This window comes from Myotis brandtii, unplaced genomic scaffold, assembly GCF_000412655.1.
Source record: "Myotis brandtii unplaced genomic scaffold, ASM41265v1 scaffold46, whole genome shotgun sequence".
In the NCBI taxonomy this organism is placed as follows: Eukaryota; Metazoa; Chordata; class Mammalia; order Chiroptera; family Vespertilionidae; genus Myotis; species Myotis brandtii.
Window position 1 is genome coordinate 5,307,328 of NW_005367587.1, and position 22,001 is coordinate 5,329,328.

The 22,001-nt window shown below is 41.5% G+C and overlaps 1 protein-coding gene and 1 pseudogene across 3 annotated transcripts in view; both read left to right on the forward strand.

Annotated features, from left to right (window-relative positions):
- PLA1A (phospholipase A1 member A) overlaps positions 1 to 4,402 on the forward strand; it is a 38,584-nt gene extending 34,182 nt beyond the window's left edge. For 2 of the 3 annotated variants that reach the window (XM_005875337.2, XM_005875335.2), the window contains 2 exons: positions 3,224 to 3,388; positions 3,990 to 4,402. In XM_005875337.2, coding sequence (XP_005875399.1) covers positions 3,224 to 3,388; positions 3,990 to 4,074 — 250 coding nt within the window. In that variant the 3' untranslated portion in view covers positions 4,075 to 4,402. Of the gene's footprint in view, positions 1 to 3,223; positions 3,389 to 3,989 lie in introns of those variants that run through there. The other variant, XM_005875338.2, reaches the window with a different exon arrangement.
- Positions 129 to 2,392, forward strand: LOC102245845 (annotated as a pseudogene).
- Positions 4,403 to 22,001: the final 17,599 nt, after the last annotated feature.

Sequence of the window (22,001 nt, forward strand, 5' to 3'; positions counted from 1 at the left end):
CTGGGAGCCCGGCAGCCTCGGCGCCAGGAAGGAGCCCGGACCGCCCCTCCGCGCCCCTGGGGCTGGTCCTGGCAACGCCAGGCAGGGCTAGGCAGCATTGCCCGAAGATATGAGGGGGGAAAAACCCCTCACCCCTATGGTGTTCTATGGGAATTGCTGATATGTGCAGCCGTGGTCGGATTTTTTCTTTTTGCTGTGTTCGTGGGTGAGTTTTTGTTGGATTAGAAGCCGGCTTTATGTGGAAGGAGGAAAAGCGTGCCGTGGAACTTTCTACACGAATGGAAGAAAACTGTGAACCACTTGAAAAATGCAGCCTCGGAGAAAAAGAGTGTGAAGGCTTCGAGTCATTACAGGATTCCAGCTTCGAGGAGGAGCCGACAGAAACTCGAAGTTTGGAGGCAATCTGTGGAAAGCTGAACAGTTCCAAATCCGAATTTGGGGATAAAATACTCTTCCTAACAAAAGAGTTAAAGGAAGAGAAATCCGAACAAGATGGGTTGATGGTGGATATTTCCAAAAGGATACAGTCCTTAGAAGATGAATCAAAATTACTCAAATCACAAGTAGCTGAAGCCAAAACCACCTTCAAAATATTTCAAATGAATGAAGAGCTACTTAAAATATCCATAAAAGATACTTTGAGTGAAAGTTTCCAACTTCAGGAAAGCCAGAAACAGCTTCTACAAGAAGCTGAAGAATGGGAAGAACAAGTAAGTGAACTTAATGAACAGAAAATAACATTTGAAGATTCCAAAGTATATGCAAAACAAGTTTTATGTGACAAAGAAAATCAGATCAAATCTCTGACTGAATACTTGCTAAAGATGCGAGACTGGACTGCAGTGCTTGGAGAAGACGTCAGGGATGATAACTTGGAATTGGAAATGAGCGATTCAGAAAATAGCGTGCTCTCAGGTAATCAACCAAAAGGAGATTTGAAGAAGCTGATTCATACTGCTAAGTTAAAGGCTTATTTGAAAACCCTAGAAGGAGAAAGAAACCAAATAAACACCCAATTAACTGAAGTAGATAAAACAAAGGGAGAGCTTATAGAGTGTATTAAAAATCTCCAGGCTGAACACACATCTTTGCAGTCAGAAAATGAACATCTTGAAAATGAGAATCAAAAGCTTCAGCACAAACTTAAAGTAATGACTGAAATGTATCAAGAAAATGAAAAGATACTTAACAGAAAGTTAACAGTAGAAGAAAATTACCGGCTAGAGAAAGAGAAAAAACGTTCTAAAGGAGATGAAAAGGTCACCCATGCAACCGAAGATCTAGAGACCTATAGAAAGCGAGCCAAAGATCTTGAAGAAGAATTAGAGAGAACCATTCATTCTTATCAAGGGCAGATTATTTCCTATGAAAAAAAAGCCCATGATAATTGGTTGGCAGCTTGGACTGCTGAAAGAAATCTCAGTAATTTAAAGAAAGAAAATTTTTACCTCAAACAGAAATTAACTGAAACAGAGCTTAAATTTGAACTTTTAGAAAAAGATCTGTATGCACTTGATGCTCCAAATACAGCATTTTGCAGAGAGCATTCCCCATATGGTCTGTCACCATTGGGTCAACCTTCATCTGAAACAAGAGCTTTTCTCTCTCTTCCAACTTTGTTGGAGGGCCCACTCAGACTCTCACCTTTGCTTCCAGGGGGCAGGAGGAGAGACTTAAGAGGCCCAGGGAATCCTCAGGACCATCAGATTACTAATGAAAGAGGAGAATCAAGCTCTGATAAGTTAACTCATCCTCACAGGGAACCTTCTGACACTGGGTCCCTCTCACCTCCATGGGAACAGGATCATAGGATGATAATTCCTCCATCAGGCCAACCTTATCCTGATCCAGCTCTTCCTCTACATAGGCAAGACAGATTTTATGCTAATATTGGTAGGCCATCTGGACCAGCAGAACACAGAAGTTTTAATATGCCAGATGGGTCAATGTCTTCCAAAATGGAATCCAGTGGAAATGATAGCAAAGATCATCTTGGTAATTTAAATATGCCTGATGCATCTCTCCCCACCAAAAGTAAAGTAACTGGCCCTGGCGTTGATCCTCCAATCAGAGGTTCATTGTTTCCAATGGATGCAAGGGGCCCCTACATGAGACGAGGTCCTCCTTTTCCTCTACTTCCAGGAAGCATGTATGGAGCCTCCTGTGATTATTTTCCTCCAAGGGACTTTTCTGGTCCACCACCTCCTCCGTTGGCAATGAGGAATGTCTATTCACCAAGAGCTTTTCCTCATTATCTTCTCCCAAGAGCTGGATTTTACCACCACATCCTGAAAGAAGAAGTAAGTACCCATCAGTGTCGATTCTGCCTTCAAGTGAGCCTACTACTGAATGAACAACCAGAAACACAAGAGCCTCGACAATAGTTTTGGTCTCCAAAAGTAATTTTGACTTCTTCCATTTTCAGTTTAAGTACAGCTGTTACTTAAGTGATTATACTTATGCTCAAATTGGAGCTTAATGGATACATTCTCAGGATAGTATTTTATAAATAAAGATTGTTTAAATATGAATCTAATCAATTATTTCCATTTTATTCTACACAATGTAATTATTTTAATTTGATTAACAAATCCACTATCACATAAACAATAGTGGGAGTTTCCTATATGTGATCTTGTAGTTGGGGATGTTTTAAATTCCAAAGGCTATGTCTTTATGCCAAGAATTGTATTTCCTATTGTTATAAACAAATGTGAAAATAACTTTATGCTTAATTAAGTAAATTTTAATTGATTTAAATATTTGCTTGGCATAGACTATAATAATAGAATCAGCTAGTTTTTTTTCATTAAAGAAAAAAAGAGTGGAGTAGTCCTCACACAAAATCCTTTGACCTGAATGCCCTAAAAGTGGGCTTTAATGCAAGACTGGTAAATCTGAAAGTGTAGATCTTTTCCAACTAGGAACCTAAGAACGAGGGACATTTTTTCAGATGTGAAAATCCAAGGGCTACTATTTTGCTGCAGTGTCCACTTGTTTACTTAAAAAAACACACACAGAACAAATATTTTTTTGAGACATGTTCAAAACTGTGTGTAAGGGCAGAAGGATTTGTTGGAGTGATACAAAGGACCATGGTCCCCACCTTCACGGAGCTGACTCTTGTACATCACAGCTAACCAGTGCTACCAGCAGAACTTCATAAGGACCAAGGGCAGCAAGGTCAAAAGTGCTACATAATTACTCTCCCTTTCCCTTGTAGACCGAAACAGAAACTTCAGGGGAGAGGAGTCTTAGCTCACCCCACTCCTCAGTGCCAGATACACCAAGTGAATCTCAAGTTACAGGCTTCTCGCCAGTTTTGGAAAAAGGACCGGACTACCATTGTTGGGAAGTTCTGCACTGCTCCTTTGCCTGTCAATGACAAGTAAGCCGAGTGTGCACCTACCCCAGACACACCCATAAGGACCAATCCTGACCTTAGATATGATGCTTGTTGAGGTTCGATCTCATCATAAGTGATTTGCTTCTTTGATGCATAGATGACAACAACCCAAGGCTTTCCTGACACACTTGCAGGGCTATCTTGGGTTGGGAATGTTAGGAAGCCAAAGAGGGTGAACTCTAAATCCTCATTCCCACTTCAAAATAAGAAACCCCATTTTACCTGATCTATCTATCTATCTATCTATCTATCTATCTATCTATCTATCTATCTCTATCTTATTTGATTTCTATATAAGATTTTATTAGAATAAAGATTTCTAATTGCATTTTTCCTCCTCCTTAGTGTCCACTGGTCACATTCATGGGTGTGGATTGAGACTCCCCGTTCCCTTTACCCTGCCTCTAGCCTTTATAGTATTAGTCCTACCATCCCAGTCCTTCGGAGGACAGTAGGCTCCTATAGTGGACAATTGTAGACTTCTTTCACCTGACATCATTAAAACACAGAGCTCTTAGTCCTCTCTCCTGACCAAAAGGAACCTGTCCTGAACATATACCTTCTTGTTGCCCTTCTCTTGCAGTAAAATGACGGTCTGCTTACCTGAGCCAGTGAACTTACAAGCAAGTGTGACTGTTTCTCGTGACCTTAAAATTATGTGTGTATAGTAAAAGCCCGGGCAGGACATATCCCTGGATTGTAGGGACGGGGGCAGGGAAGGAGGGGTTTCAACTTATTCTAAGCCACTACTACTAAGAATGAAGGCAAGACTCTTGGTTATTTCCCCCATAATTTACTACCTTAGAAGGGAAAGATGGCTCAGTTTATAGAGCTATCTTTATTTGCATGCCAATTTGAAGAGCCTTATATAGATATCATTTCAGCTTTCTTACTCATACTTAAGAGCAATTACCCCATGTCCTTGTGCTCTGTACAATAGAAACATATACAGGAAAAATGCTTTTATAAAAAATAAAACTCCATGGAATATCTGAATTATTTATTGTTTTATTGAAATGGAATTCTGTTACCAAAAATAATGTGATTTATAGTCTGTGGGATTGGAAAAACAGTAGATATTGAGTTCTCTGCGTTAAAATAGCAATTGGAAAGAGGAGCTTGGAACAAGAGAGGGGATGAAGGGTGGGGCTGAAGATGCTGCCTTTCACTCTCCTTACCATCGCCTTTTCTGGATATCTGGAAAGTTTGGGGGGATCAGAGAGATCTTTGGGGAAATACAGGTAGATTTTCTTTGTGTCAGTGTTTCTTAAACTTTGATCTTTATAAATAGTCTTGTATCAGCCACAGTCTAGCAAGAAGCAGATGGTGCATTCAAATTGGGTAATTTAATAAAAGGACTATTTACAAAGGTGTTAGTGGGAAGTGGGGAAACCACGCAGGATAGTGCAGCTGCGGGGCTAGTGGCAGTGGGAACCGCTACTCTCTCTAGGTATAAGGAGGCAAGTGGAAGGAGCACCAGAACCTGGAGCCAGCATGGGCTTGGGGACCTTCAGTCAAGGGACACAGTCATCAGGCAGCAATATTGCAGGGAGGGAGCCAGGGAAACAGAGTCTCCAACCTCACTCTTCTTTCCTCCCTCATTCCTCTGCTAGGGCTCCCCATTGAGTGACTGCAGCTAGAAGCTAGAAGGCAAGAGGCACAGTGATGCGGCTCAGGAGGAAAAGCAGGGCAGAGAAGAGTAGAGAATGGATGGGTGGGAGTGGGGAACAGAGAGGTATGGCTCACACCTTCACCACTTTCTCCATAGCCAGGTATGACCTGGATTCTTCTAAGCTTAATGGTTTCCTTTAAATTAATTATTTAAAAAACCATTTTAATCACTTTTAAGTGAACAACAATTCAGTGGTTTTAAGCATATTCTCATTGTTGTGTAACCCTCACCATGATCCATCTCCAGAACTTTTCATCATTCCAAACTGAAACTCTACCCATTAAATAACTCTCCACTTGCCTCCACCCAGCACATAATAACCAGTATCCTACTTTCTGTCTCTACTAGAGGCCCAATGCACAAAATTTGTGCAAATGGCTCAGCCCTTGCAGCTACTATGGCTTGCCTCGGCCCTCACAACCCTGACTTCCGGAAAGTCATTGGGCTGTCTGGTCTAATTAGCATATTACACTTTTATTATTGTAGATGCATTCTACTATTCTATGTACTTCATACAATATCTGTCCCTTTATGATTGGCTTATTTCATTTAGCATAATGTTTTCAATGTTTATCCTTGTTGTAGCATGTGTCAGAATTTCCTTCCTTTTTAACGGTGACTAATATGCTATGTATGCATATACCACATTTAGTTTATTGATTCATCCATCATTGGGCATATGAGTTGCTTCTACCTTTTAGCTATTGTAAATAATGTTGCTATTTATATCAGTGTGCAAATATCTGTTCAAGGCTTTTTTATATAAAAACCTACATAAATGTGCTTTGAAAGGAAACTGCTGATTTACTCTCCAAAGTAAAAGCAGAGCAATTGATATAAGCAACAGGCTATCATTGCTCCATTTGGGTCAAGTCACCTACGTCACCAGGAGAGAGCTTTGTCCAGGCTGTAGAAATGCAGCCAAAGGGACGGGTGATGCCATGTACTGTTAATCTAAAAATAAAAGCCAAAGTAAGAGGCAATAAGCATTTATTTGAGATCCAGAAGAATAGCTATCCAGGAAGCACTGAGTCAGGCAGAAACCCAAATAGTGTTCCAATTAGGAGATGAAGGGAAGGAGTTTTATGAAAAAGGGAAGGGGAAAAATTACATGAACAGGAGGAAGGAATTTCCATAAATGCAGATGAGCTAACACAGTGATGCTAATTCTAAAAAATGTCCCGTAGTCATAATGTCTGCTTTCTTGTCACATTTCCAGACAGTTGTTTGGGATATAATGTTGCTTCAGGCCCAGTCCAAAGGTTATCGTGTCCACTTTAACATTCCAAAGGTTTGAGGAATAAGATGTGCAAAGCAGTTCCTTGGATGGTAACTCCAACTCCATTTTAAAGTGGTCCCATTGCTATTGGTTTTCACCACACTCACATACATGCTTTATTTTCTGCACAGTCCAACACAGTCAGTTTGAAAAATCTAGATGTTCCCCAATATGCAGGCTTGGAGTTCCTTTTTCAGACCCAAAACCATCTCGTTTCTTACTCTCTCCCTTTACTCACCCAGGTTCCTGGCAAGAACCTCCCAAGAGATCTCTTACCCTGAGCTATATTAGGCATCATTTCCTATTTACTAAGCTTCCTGTTATTGTAACACTGTTGCTTCTTATGAGACAATGCTCAGTTTTCCCTGCTGCTTGTTGCTTCAAAGTATGTGTAAATGATGTTATGCTTCTGCGATCAAGATTGTGTCCTGTGGTGCCGATGCTAATTGCTGATACACTGAGCAGACTTGCAGTTTCTCCTTTTTGTGGTTGGGCACAGCCCTGTGTTTCTTGGCTAATACAATCTTACTTTGAAGTGCTTTTATTTTTTAAAAAATCTTTTTAAATCCTCACCCGAGGATATTTTTCCATTGATTTTGAGAGAGAGTGAAAGGAGGAAGGAAAGAGAGAGGGAGAATGAGGGAGAAAAAGAGAAACATTGATGTGAGAGACATACATTAATTGCTTGCCTCCTGTACACACCCTGATCCAGGCTGAGAATCGAGCCTGCAACCAAGTTATGTGCCCCTGACTGGGAATCGAACCGAAGACTCTTTTGTTTGAGTTCCCACGCTCTAACCACTGGACCACCGGCCAAGGCTTTAAAGCACTTTTAGATTATCTCACAAGTTATTTAGCTCCCCATCAGAAATTTGAGATTATCACTATAAATGATAAACCAGTTTCTCTTATCATAAATTAATCCTAAAAACAACTACAATGAGAACATAATAATAATGTTTAAACTTCTAATTAGATATTGTGGCTTGCTGAAGGCTCCATGCCCTAGGCCTGTTCTGCCCTTATAAAAAGGGGAGATTAGCAAGGATGAGAGAGGTGTCAAAAAATTTGTTAATGCCCAGGACTCTCTTCTATATGTAATCCGTGGGTTGAAAATTAAAATATGAAAAGTAATTGTACCATGAGATTTAATGTTATCTAATGCTGGGTCTATGTGCTACCTTCAACCATCTTGCCTAGTGTCGAGTATACGGCCCTCACTTTCAGAAACGTGGCTAAGTAGGTGGGATGTTTGTGGGGTAAGGAAGAAGGGAAAGCTAACAAAGACCCCAGTCACTGCTTGATAACATTTATTGTATTTTTAGGAGGCCTTTTTAAAGCTTGTAACTCAGGGTTTGGATACTAGGGTTCATTTAAAGCAGCTCATTGATTTCTTCTCAATCTTGGTCTTCATATTAATTTCCCCATCAAATTCACACCAGCTTACTCTCTCTATATATATATTTAACATTATAAAAGCAATGCGTGCTCATTTTAACAAATCAAACTATAGACATATAGTCACCACAGCCCTGCGGTAATCAATGTTAATAGCTTGGTTTATGCCCTTCTACACATTTCTCCATTTTAATACAAATATATACATACAAAGTTGTTTTTTGGTGTTGTTTTTTTTTTTAAATGAAATCATAGCACACGTATTACTCCACACTTTTCCTTTGTTACATAACAATATATCATGAACATCTCTCCTGGTACTATAATACATAAGTCTAGTGTATTCACTGGGTATTTAATATTCCATAGTACAGATATGCTATAATTTGGCCAACCATTTTTTTTGTGGTGCATATTAAGGTTGCTTTCATTTTTTTTAACTACAAATGATGCTGCAATAAATATGTTTGTATATCTATTCTCATGTCAGTGCCTTCATTTCTTTCTTTTTTTTTTTTCAGTGCCTTCATTTCTATGTGGTAGGTATCTTTGGTGAGAATTACTAGGTCAACAAATATATTAAAAGGATAGTAATGCACCCTGGCTGGGTAGCTCAGTTGGTTAGAGTATCCTTCTGATCCGCCAAGGTTGTGGGTTCAATCCCTGGTCAGGTCACATACAAGAATCAACAAATGCATAAATAGCCCAGTTGGCATGGCTCAATGGTTAAGTATTTACCTCTGAACCAGGAGGTCACAGTTCGATTCCCGGTCAGGACACATGCCTGGGTTGCAGGCTCAATCCCCAGTGTGGGGCGTGCAGGTGGCAACCAATCAATGATTCTCATCATCGATGTTTCTATCTATTTCTTCCTCTCCCTTCCTCTCTGATATAAAACAAACAAAACAAAAAACAACAACAAATGCATAAATAACTGGAACAACAAGTCGATGTTTAGGAAAAAAAAGGTTAGTAATGCTGTAGATTACTTTCCAAAAATGCCATACAGATTCACATACACTCTGACAATGGTTGAAAGAAATTGTTTCATTGCAATTATTTATTCCAGTATTATTCTCTCTAAGACAAATAACACAAATCCCCAAATCTCTCCTCTGGAGTTACCATGTGACGTTCAGTTGATTCCAAGTTGGCTGACCAGTTACCCACTTGTGAAACTGGGATGTCTCTCTTTCCTTCAGAATTATAGGGGTCTAAGATTTTAGTACCTTTTAAAACTGGGCATTCATTCAGACACAGGAGTCTTTAGAGCACTGAAACTCCCTACGGGTGAGCTATGATGAACTTTTAAAAATAAAGTCTTATTGTTTTGAGTTTTTTTTTTTAGAATATATTTTTATTGATTTCAGAGAGGAAGGAAGAGGGAGGGAGAGAAACGTCAATGATGAGAGAGAATCATTGATTGGCTGCCTCTTGCATGCCCCACACTGGGGATTGAGCCTTCAACCTGGGCATGGGCTTTGACCAGGAATTGAACTGTGACCTCCTGGTTCATAGGTTGAAGCTCAACCATTGAGCCCTGCTGGCCATGCTTATTGTTTTTTATGATTGTAAAATTCCACTCATCTAAAAAATTTCAGCCAATCCAGAGAGTTATAAAAGAGAACGTGATAGCTAAAGCTTCCTGAGCATTTAGCATGTGCCAGGTATATAAATTATCTTATGTAATTCAACAATTGCATGTATGACCTCATTTTACATATGAGAAAACTGAGGGACAGGGAAATTAAGCAACTTATCCATGGTCACACAGTTAGCAATGGGTGAAATCAGAGTTCACACTAAGCCACATGACTCTGGAATCTAGGCTCTAACCTCCATCTATATATATAAAACCCTAATATGCAAATAGACTGAAAGGCAGGACAACCGAACAACTGAACAACCGGGCGCTATGACATGTGCTGACCACCCAGGGACATGCATAGAACACAGTGGGTGTCTGCAGCAGGCAGCAGAGTGTAGAACATGGAGGGCATCAGCTGCAGCAGGATGATGGAGCGGGTGAACAAGAGCACCAGACCAAGGCAGAGCGCCAGTTGCTGACATCAAGGTGAGCCTCTGGTGGTTACTGAAAATTCTTTGCTCCCTCCTGCGTGCCATGGTCCCACCGGGTGCTCACACCTGCTGCTGGCGCCTGGCGCTGGCCCCGATCGCTCGGCGCTGTCAGCGGGTGTGAGCAGCAGCTGCCAGCCCCAATCCCCCCTCAGGGCTTCTCCACCTCCTCCTGCTCCTGTCAGCTGGTGCGAGCAGGGCCAGTGCCATGAGCGCATGGGAGCGGTGGCGGGAGTGTGGTTGTCAGCAAACAGGGGACCAGGGGCTGCAGCGGGAGGGGCCGGGCAGGGACGCGGAGGATGGGCCAAAACCCACCCCTGTGCCCACCACAGCCTCATGGCCCACAGTTCCTTTCAAGGTGTACGAATTTGTGCACTGGGCCCCTAGTATTATATAAATTAGCCTGCTTGAGTTGGTTTCTAGTATTAGCTGTCTTAACAAAAATGTCTTACCAGATCTTCTCAGTCTGGCCCCACCCTATCTAACTAAAAGTTTCCCCAATGTGCTGAAGCCAGTATGTTCCCCTAAATTACACTGTGAACAATGCCTGCACTATGCCCTTGCACCTGCTGCCTGTACCACCCCCTTTCAGATCCTACCAGTCATTCAGGCTCTCTCTTGCAGGAAGTCTGACCAACCATATGTCATTTATTCCGTTTCTATGCTGCCTTGCAATGGTGGTTAATAGCTTATTGCATGTCTGTCAGGCTTCTATGATGAGATTGTAAGGTCCTTAAATTTAGGCAGGGACCGTGTTTTCTCATTCTCTGTGTCTTCTACGTTGTAAGCATGCAATAAAAGCTCCTGCATTGAAGTAAAGACAGTGTCCTAATGATGTAGACACCGGCAAGGAGAGAAGGTCAGGCACAGAGAGGCTTAACTCTAAAGGAGTGGTTGTTGTCCTTTCATAAGTGTCAGGAATGGCCTTCATTTATTCATCTTGTTTTAACATTTCACCTGCCAGCATTGCATTGTAACCTTAAAAAATCTCTACAGGAGGAACCTCTGGTTGTATATAAAAGAGATGACATTGAAACATAAATCTTCCCAAACTGCTGAATTCTCATCTATCCCTTGATCTCCTTGTTGAATGGTCCTAAATGACATTCTAAAAGTGACATACTGCTCCCCCCAGTCTTTAACATATCTCTAACCTCACTCTTGGGCACACTCAGGCCCTGGGTTGACTGTCACAGCCCTGCCTCTACCCAGAGAAAGTTGGCTTCTTCCACTTAGAGGCGAACTCAGAGGTGATTCAACCATCCCAGTCTTGAGTCTTTCCATGCCCCCATAAGGGTCAAGAAATCCTCTCTGATCTCAGTATTCACTCTCTCATTTATGAAACTATACTATTCGCTTTATGTAGCCATTCAGTGTCCTCACAACAGCCAACACTCAATCCATCCAAAATTAAATCAGCATCCCCCCAAAGTTGTTCCTCCTCTCCTTACAGTCATAGCCACCACCATCATCCAATATCCAGGCTTGAAGCCAAGTCATCTTTGACACAGACATCATTGTGCTTAAAAGAAAGCAAAATGAGAGAGAGAGAGAGAGAGAGAGAGAGATCATCTTCGTCCCTCTCAATACCCAATTTACATGCAGATACTCTGTCTCTCAGTTTCTTCAAAATGTGTCTATATCGGTCCCTTTTGTCAGGTCCTGGATTTGGCACAAACCCCTGAATTGGTCTCTTTTTCCCAACTTCTTTCCACTCTAGTCCACTCGGTTTACCTGCGCCAGATAATTCTTTCTACAAACTCTTTAATGTATCATTTTCTCACTCTAACATTGTCACTGGATCCTCCTGATGTCCTTAGAACAAGGGCTTTCTTAACCTGGAATTCAGGAATTTCTGTGTCCAGATCCTTGTCTTTCTTCCTGGATTTCTCTCTTACTCTTTCCCTAAAGAAATTCTTAGCCCCTACTAGGTTGATCTACTGTAATAATCATTACTGTGTTCTTTAAGTGAATTCCTGCTGCTGCCTTGAAGCTCTGGGTCTCTACCCAGGCCTAAGCCAGGAGACAGGTTTTTGTTTTGTTTTATATATGTTTTTATTGATTTCAGAGAGGAAGAAAGAGGGAGAGGGAGAGAGAGAGAAACATCAATGACAAGAGAGAATCATCGATCGGCTGCCTCCTGCACACCCCCCACTGGGGATGGAGCCCACAACCTGGGCATGTGCCCTGACCTGGAAACAAACTGTGACCTCCTGGTTCTTGGATCAGTGTTCAACCATTGAGCCACACCAGCCAGGCAGATTCTTATTTTGGACAGAACTGAAGGGTGGAGATGTTACAGAATTTACCAGGCGACCAGAAAACACACAACCGGTACTCAGAAGATTCATTCAGGAAAAACCCTTTATTTGCAGATGCAGTAGTGCGGTGACTCAGGGGAGTCGGTTTCCAAAGCCTGAGTGATGACTATGGATGAAGCTTTCCCTTTATACCCTTAGTTTCTTTGTCCCCCAAATATAGATCAGGCTTCTGGACTTTTCTCGGGCTTTGCAGCCCCCAGTGAGTTGGGACGGGGGAAGTGAGATTACACTCAGAGGCTTGGCCTGTCTGGTACCAGTGCTGCCAACCCCCTCTGGGGGTTGTATATGGTTCGTGGTTTAGGGCCTCTGTAAAATGGGAGTATTCCAGGAAACAGGCTCTGCAAGGCAGGGCAGGCATCACAGATGAGAATGGAGTTAATTATCATCAAGCAAGAGTGTGTGTCAGAATGCAGGTTACTGGCACGGGTTCAGATAGCTACCCTTCCCCCCCCCCCCCCCCCCCCTCCCCCCAAATGTCTTATTTTCCCTTTCAGAGAGGTGGAAAGAGATCTAGATAAATATGCTGGGAAAGGCACCCCAATATGTGAACATTCCTCTTTGTGGCACTGAGGTCAGGCTGACTCAACTAAAAATGCCCCTTCTCCCTCACAGTTACCAGGCCTCTCAACTATAAACACTCAGCCCTCCGGATTTGGACTTGAAACTCTATCCACCCCAACCTCAAGAACACTTCCTGTGACTCTCAACCTAGGGTTAAATTTAGAAGCTGTCCTCTGCTATATTTCTTATCTGGAAAGTACGGAAAATGGGTAAAACTGGAGACAAGCAATCACAAAACCAGAATGTTCATTCATTCATTCATTCATTCATTCAGCAAACCTTTATTGTAAGCCCACTGTGTGCCAGGCACTACTCTGAAGGCAGTCCTCTAAATATCAACTACAATGTAGTAAATGATTACTATGGGTCAAGCGTGGTTTTAAGTGCTTTAGCATATGTGTATATTGATTGAATTCTCACCGAAAAACATATGAGAAAGGTTCTTTTCTTATTGCCATTTTACATACGAACAAGATGAGGTGCTGGGCAGTTAAGTAACTAGTCAATGAATGACACAAAGCTAAGGGGCAAGGTGGAAATTTGAACCCAGGTAGTCTAGCTCCAGAGGTTTGTATTCTTAATCCCATACTATGTTGACGGAGAATCCTAACCCCATGTCTACTTATGTCACCCCCATCTCCCTTTTTAAAAACTTAATTTAACACACAATACTTGGTAAAGTGTCTGTCCAGGTGCCAGGTGCTGAGAATGCAAATACAAATAAGACAGGAAGGACTATGTCTTCAGAAGCTCACACGTTAGTAGGCAAATACTAAAAAGAGCGAATAGGGATATAATGATCAACATAATTTGATGAACAAGAATAGATCCAAAGACAAATGGCAGGGGAGGGGGGTGGTTAGAGAGCAACCAAAGGACTTGTACATATGCATATTAGCATAACCAATGGACACAGACACTGGGGTGGTGGGGGCGGGGCTTGCCTGGGGTGGGAATGGTTGGAGGGGGGGGGGGCGGTCAATTGGGGAAAGAGGAGACTTATGTAAAACTTTAGACAATTTAAAAAAAAAGATTAAAAAAAATAAAAAGAGCTATTGTGTGTCAATGTTGGTGGTTTATAATTTACTTAAAACACTGCAGCATACACAGTGGGATAAATGAGTTATCTTCTAGGAATGTTTGATCAACTATCCGAATTAGAAATAAGTACCCTCGGAGCAGTCATCTAACATTTCATCAAAAGTTCACAGTCCAGAGGTAGCTCCTATGATCACTTCGATCCTCTTCAAGTCCCCATGTCCCCACCTCAGCCCTCAGAGTCCCTGGGAAGCTTTACAACTACTGACCTAAGGCCAGGGCCCCCAGAAATTCAGTTTTAATGGCTTTGCTGTGGGCCCAGTTTTATTACTATATGTAAAATAATATATGTAATATATAAATACTTATATAAATATATAAAATACATAAAACATATTTTATATATCTAGTTTTTAATTTTTTATTATGGAGCATTTTAAACGCATACAAAATTAGAAAGATGAAACTCCAGGTACCCGTCATCCACCTTCAACAACGATCAGTTCTCACGGCTGTCTTGTTTTGTCTATGGTGTTTGGCAGTGGTATTTTTTAAAAATTTCCCAGGTAATTTTAGCATGCAGGCAGGCTTGAGAATCACTGCTCGAAAGAAATAGTTACAGTGGGATCGCTGCAAACACAGAGGTATGTACCTAACCTGGTGGAAGCAGAGAGAGGGAATGACAAACTCTGACCACGGAGGGAAAAGGGGAGGATTTCCATGGCCCCTCCCTGGATCCCATGCCGGAAGCTGGAATCGTGTACGGGAAGGGGACGGCGGGGGGATGGAAAGGCCTTCTTAAATATATATATATGCACACACATTGTGGAACCTCAGTTCTCAAACTTAATTCGCTCAGAAGGCTGTCTGAGAAGCGATTTGTCAAAAAACGGAATCATTTTTTCCCATTAGAAATAATGTAAATTGTGAGTGTGAGAACAAGAAAAAAAAAGGGGGGGGGGGGGGCTTTCTTTTTCTTTGCTGTGGCCTTTCACAATTTATGAGAAGCACCTGGTAAGTAAACCCCAAGATTGTTAGCAACTCTGGTTCAAACAGCCCTTCTATTCAAACTGCAAGACAAGTTACTCTCAAGGCTAAGCTCTTGCATACCCTATCTCCTTTTGGATTTAATATTCTGGTTAGTAGAAGGGCTCTATTCCCTCCCTTTCAAGATATCTCTCTCTCTCCCCTCCCCTCTCTCTCTATTCCCTCCCTTTTTTGAACCCTTTGTAACTTTCACTCTAAGAATGTTTTACAGGCTTGTAAAAATGTTGATAAAGACACCTCCCTAGGACATCTGCCCAGACTAAAAACAGCAAACTTTTCAAGGACAAGCACTCTTATGTCTGCTCAATTTCAGCCCTCAAGTCCCCTCCCTTCCAGCAACAGCAGCCATTACCCTTTAAAAGACAGGGCCAAAGTTTATTTCTTTGCCTTTGCAATGACTAGAATGCACCGCCCTTTCCCTTCGGGGAAAGTAAAATGAAATTCCTCTCTGCATGTAACGCTTCTTTTAGTTGTGAATTCTTTCACAGCCTGCGTCACCGGCCCAAACACCTGATATACATTTAATTAATTTGTTCCAGACTTCCAAATGATTCCGTTTTAACCTTTCTTATATACAGTACATGTCGAATGTACTGTTTAATCTACTGTGTTGTTTGTTTGTTTGTTTTCTTGAATTTATCGAACTGCCCCTTATCAGCTTTAAGCGAATCAGTTCAGCACGCAGGCCAGGGCTCTCTTTCAGGAGGTCAGCTGTGGCGTCTTTGCTTTTTCACATATCGCTGCCTCTGAAAGACTAACTACTTTCCGTTTGTCTAAATCAACAACAGTTTTTCTATTTCTTCAGTTTCCTGTGATCGTTGTTTCCTTCGCAGCCGTAGCCACACTAGCACTCTCGATGGCCTGTTTATGTTTTAAAATTGTGCTGATCATCCATTTTGCCAGCAACAAAGGCAAAGACAAAAAAAATCACCAAAATGTTCTCAGCACAATTTCCTAAGACGTTAACAACAGTGAGGTTCAGTGCTAAACTGACTCCCATTCTCTCCTACGTTGGTGGCCTGAGAGCTGCTTTTTGTCATGCCGACTGTATTTATTTAGTTGCATTAAAGTGGGGTTTACTAGGTTGGATTAAGTGACAGTATAAGTGCGCGGGTTTTTAAAAAAATATGTTTCTGTTTGTGATGAAGATAATACAGATGTTAACATAATTTAGAAACGATGGGAGGGGGAAAGGAGAAGAAAAATAGGAGGTACATGATGAAGAATAATAAGGAATCAGTTACAAGAAACAAAATTCAGGGTAAGGAGAAGAAACCGAGTTGGAGAAAGGTGGAGTGGCCAGTGCTTTCCTCTCAGACACGTTAGGGAGGAGCAGGGTGGGAAGGCCCAGCTGCCCATGGGCAAGAGTTGGCACAGGGAACATCCGGCCTGAGCTCTGAGCAGGACCTGGAGAACCCAGACAGAAAGAACCTCATTCCTCAATCACATGAGTGTGAAAAAGAAAGTGTTCTGGCTTGAATGGCGGGGGGGGGGGGGGGGGGGGGAGGAAAAAGAAAACTGGAAAGTGAAACTTAAAATTCCAAGTGTTAAGCTTACCCACGTTGAGCAGCTGAGTTTAACAAAGATCTAACAATTATCAACTACATGCCAGGCACATGGCACAGTGTGAGGTGCTGGGACCACAGCGTTAAGAATCTGTCCAGCCCACAGTGCCAAGAGGATGCCTAGAGAGGGTGGTGACAGCGGGGGGAGGTGGTCTCAAGGACTCTGAGAGGACCGAAGGGGACAGGTTAATGCTGACAGGGTTGGGGTAGATGGCAGGGAGAGTGTGGAAGGAGGTGGCCAGTTGTACTAGCCTTGAGGGATGAGTAGAATTCAGGGCGAAGGGCCAAGAAGTAGAGGGCAGGACCTGGCCAGGTAGCTAGAGCATCCTCCTGATACTCCAAGGTTGCAGGTTCGATCTCCCATCAGGTCACATACAAGAAGCAACCAATGAATGCATAATCAATCTCTCTCTCTCTCTCTCTCTCTCTCTCTCAAAATCAATTTTAAAAAAAGAGTAGAGGGCAAGTCCAGGCTATTGAGTATCTGCCAGTGGCAGCTGGCGATTGGAAATCATGTGCTATGCAAATGAGGACTCTTGGGAAGGATCACGTCAGAGAAGTGAACTAAAAGTGAACTAAAATCTCATGATTTCCAGGGAATTTCTGAGCATGGAACATGGGTTGATATACAAGTTCAATGACAAGTAAAAGTAAAACTTTCTTTTCCTTTTTTTAGAGCACTCACATTTCTTCAGTTATCAAGATCTGTGGTGGTGTTGACCACATTTCTCTGTTGGTTAGAGCATTGTCTCGACATGCCCAGGTTGCAAAGTTGATCTCTGGTCAGGACACATACAGGAAGCAACCAATGGATGCATAAATAAGTGAAACAAGAAATCAATCTCTGTCTCTCAAATCAATAAATTAAAAAACATTTTTAAAAAAACCTATTTGTGGGGGAATCTACAGGAAACTAGGGTGTCAAGAATATAAAGGGATGGCCTGGGTGGGTGGCTTAGTTGGTTGGGGCATTGACCCATACACCAAAATGTTGCAGGTTGGATCCTGGTTTGGACATGCACAGGAGGCAACTGATGTTTCTCTCACATCAATGTTTTTTTTTCTCTCTCTCTCTCCCCTCCCCTCTCTCTCTAAAATTCAATAAAAATATACCGTTGGGTGAGAATTTTTAAAATAAGAACATAAAGGGAAGAAGATACAGACTATTAAGACTCCCCTGCCAGGCACTTCTCCCCAGGGTCTCTACTACGCATCTGCCTCTGTGTGCCCATTGCCACCATATGTTCTGGCCTTTGGTACCTCACAGCCCCGCTGACCATTTCAGTGGTCTCAACTGTTTTCATGGCTTTGTTCTCTCTACGCAAGCCCTTCAAAACAGGCATATTTATGCCAGACTCTGTGGTCTGCACGGAACACAGGCTCCCTCGGCGCTGCTCCGAGTGCCCCATTTCCCCATTCACTCCCCACCGCCTTTTGATCAGAGCTCAGAGTCCCCCGCTCGTCACTAGAACCCTAGTTCTCCTCTCGTCCAGGCACGCCTTCCTGTACCTTCCAGCACTTTGACGGATGGTTTTTCTTTCCTCTGAATTGCTTCTGCCTTGCCTAACAGCTCAAAGTCAACTTCTCCATGAACCCTTTCTGATCTCAGATATAGGAAGTGACATCTGCTGAGTGCCTGTAGGTCAGCTATTGGTTTCAACCACCCATGTAATGTTTTCCACAATGGACTAACGTAGTGTGTCAGGGACACCGCTTCATCTTAAACTAGGTAGGGGCCACTTATTAAGCCAATTTACACAGGAGACTGAGGAGTCTTCTGGGAAAAGGTGAATCCTTAGGGGTCAGGCCCCGGAGCTTGGTGTAATAAGGCCTTGGTGCAGAGTGGGGACGGACCTATAACTCTTGTCTCTCCTTTTCTAGATCTTGAGTTCCTTCGGGGCTGGTACTGTGCATGACTCACCTAGTGGGGCATGTGGTGTCCAGTGTAGTGTTTGACAGCAGTGGATATTTAGTAAGTATTCACGAAATCAGAGACTAGCTAATCTGACTATATGTCAGGCTTTATTGCTGAAAATATAAAGTTATAATGTAAAGAGTTTTTTTCCACATGTGTGGACCTCTAGTGTGGGGTTTCTGTAAGAGGTTAACAAATCTGTATCACTCAGTAACTTCTGTACACTGAATAAACACAATGCTTTTAAGTACATGTATGTAATGCTATCGTTAAAATACATAAAGATACTATTGTGCTTAATTTTTTTTCCCTTTACTGAAAGGAAAATTAAAGGTGACAGTTTTTTGTTTATTTTTATTTTTTAAAATTTATTTTTAAGATTTTAAAATGGATTTTTAGAGAGAGAGAGAGAGAAACATCGTTGTGAGAGTGAAACATTGATCGGCTGCCTCCTGCATGCTCCCCACCGGGGATTGTACCCAAACCCAAGCATGTGCCCTGATCAGGAATTGAACCTATAACCTTTCAGTGCACGGATGACACCCAACCAACTGAGCCACACCAACCAGGGAACTATTGTGGTTAATTTTTAAAGTTTTTAAAGTCAACAAATTTATCTAAAAACCTTTTAAAATTCAAATGTCTTTTGTCATTACCTATAGCATTAGATATAATAATAAAAGCATAATATGCTAATTAGACTGGACAACTGAACGACCTTCCGGACGTCATTCCAGATGTCCTTCCTGACGAAGCTGTGGTGGTGGGACTGAGGCAGAGGTGGTTAGGGGCAATCAGGCAGACAGACAGAGGCAGTTAGGGGTAATCAGGTAGGCAGGCAAGTGGTTAGGGGCGATCAGGCAGGCAGGTGAGTGGTTAGGAGCCAGCAGTTCTGGATTGCGAGAGGGTGCAAGCTAGGCTGAGAGACCCACCTCCCACCCCTCACCCCTATGCACAAATTTCATGCACTGGGTCTCTAGTTAGATAATAAAAGCACAACTTTCACCATGTTAGGTCTGATCCTTTTACAAACAATCACACACACATTAAAAGAGGCCCCTGTACTGAGGACCCTCTGCTGTGTATGTAACAACATTCCTCTGGCTAGAGGGTGGCCCCTGGCCCCCCGGCCCTCTAATGTTGAGTCTCAATTTACAATGTAGGATGAGCTTTTCTGTTTTTGTTTATTGCTTCTTTTATTCTTCACAACAGCTCTCAAGGGTTGACAAGAGAGCTGTTGAATTTCTCAGGACTGACAGGATCTTCTAATGTGAAATGTATATAGAAGAGACAGAACTCAAACAAGAAAGAAAGTAAATGCACAGTACTTTCAGAAAAAAATAAGAACAGAACATAGAGTTATATGAGATACATAACTGGAATTCTATAAGGAGAGGAGACTCTGAAAACAGTCCCAGCAGGGCAAGGGGACAGTGGGTGATGGTGAGGGAGGTGAGGTGGGTATTGTAGCTGGGATGGTGACATTTGAGCTGAAAACTAAATGACAAAAGTCAGCCAGGAGAAGGAAGGAGTGAAATGTATCCCAGAGAGAAAAAACAACTCTAAAGGCCCTAATATAGAAAGAGGCTAGGTCTGACTAAGGAATATCAAAAAGTCTAGTGTGGCTGAAACACGATGAGTAAGAAAGAGAACAGAATGAAACATGGCTGAAGAGACAGGCAGGTGGGGCCTGTGGGTCATAGGCAGCTAGCAGAGCAGTACTCATCAAGCATTCCTTTTGCCTCCTCGCATTTGCATTTCGGACAAAGCACAAAGTTGATTACTGAGTGTGCCCAAGTGACTAGCTCTAGCCAATGGACTGTGGCCAGAAGTGATCTGTATAATTTCTGGGCTAGAGCATCAAAGAGCTAGCACAGAAATATCAAGATGTTTCTTTTTTCAGATGACAGACCAGAAAGTCAAAGTAAGTTGAATTATTGAGTTGAAACATGGACTCAGTTGCCCCAAGTCATGCAGGAATAATAAGAGAGAAATAAACCTTCATGCTGTTAAGTCATAATAAGGTTACCCTGGCTAATATCACATGGTAAGAAGTTTGGATTTATTCTAAATGTAATAGGAAGTCATTTGAAAATTTGAGCAATAGAATTATGAGATCATATACATATTTAAATGACCACTTTGCTGTGTGTGGAATAGATTATGGGGAGGAGGGACAGGAAAAACCAGGAGACCTGTTATAAGGCTATTAAAGTTAGTCTAGGTTTGAAATAACAGTGGCTTGAAATTAGTGGTGGCAGTGGAGGTAGTGAGTTGAATTCAGGATATATTTCAAAGACAAAAGTAACAAGACTGATGGAAAGACTCCAAGGTTTTGGGCATGGGCAACTGAGTGAAGAAACAGACAGAGAGAGTAGACAGTAAGGTGGGCAGGATGAGAATCAAGAGTTATAAAACTGTTTTGGTTTAAAGATCTCTTCCAGAGAATAGGAAAAAAGGAAAGAATACTTCCCAGCTCCTTTTATAATGTCAGCATAACCTTGATATTAAAGCCTGACACTATTAGAAGCTACATAAATGCAAAAATCCCAAACAAAACATTTGCAAATCAAGTTCAGAAACACATAAAGAGGAAAATACATCATAATAAAATTGGATTTGTTCCAGGGATGCAAGTTTGTTTTTAACATTTGCATATCCATTAATGTAATTCATTAACAGAATAAATGAGAAAAATAATCTCTATAAATGCAGATAATCATGTGATAAAATTTAATACTCATTCATGATCTTAAAAAATGCTTTTAGCAAGTTATGAATAGAACCTCTTTAACCTGATAGAGGTATCACAAAAACCTAACAGCACACATCATACTTAATAGTGAAATATTTCCTTAAGGGCAGGTATGAGAGAAGAATGTCTTCACCATCCCTTTTAGTCATCCCTGTACTGAAGGTCCTACCCAGTATAACAAGGAACCAAAAAATAAAAATAAAAAATAAGGAGGAGAATTAAGGTATGCATAGGTCAGGAATGAAGAAATAAAACTATCATTATTTACAGATGACAACTGAATCTATGGAAAATTCTGAAGACTATGGATTAATGATTAGAGTTGATAAATGACTTTATCAAGATCACTGGATGGAAGCTAAAGATACAAAAATCAATTCTATTTCTGCACACCAGCAATAAAAAATTAGAAAGTAAAAAAAATATTAAATGATAACACTTATAATAGCATCAAAGTAATCAAATACCTAGAAATAAATCTAACAAAAGCTGTGCAAGGATCTCTACATAGAAATCTACAAAACACTATTGAGAGAGAGAAAAACAAAGAAGACCAAAATAAGTGAAGTGCTTTACTATATTCATGAATTAAAAATCAATATTATAAATATATCAATTATTTACCAACCTGATTCACAATATGCACGTAATTCTAATAAAAATTCCAGCAGAGTTTATAATTGTGTGGAGTTAACAAGCTGATGGAAATACAAAGGGAAAGGCTAAGAATAACAAAGACTTGAAGAACGAAGTTTGAGGATCACCAGATATCAAAACTTATTGTAAATCTTCAATAATTACAAGAGGTGGTATTGTCAACGGATAGAAAATAGACTAATGGAACAGAATCGAAGATCCAGAAATAGACCTTCAGGTATATGGCAAAGGGTCACTGATCACTAGTGGGGAGAAGATAATTAGCTCAGTAATAGTGCTCAGTCTATTGGATATCCTCTGGAAAATAACAA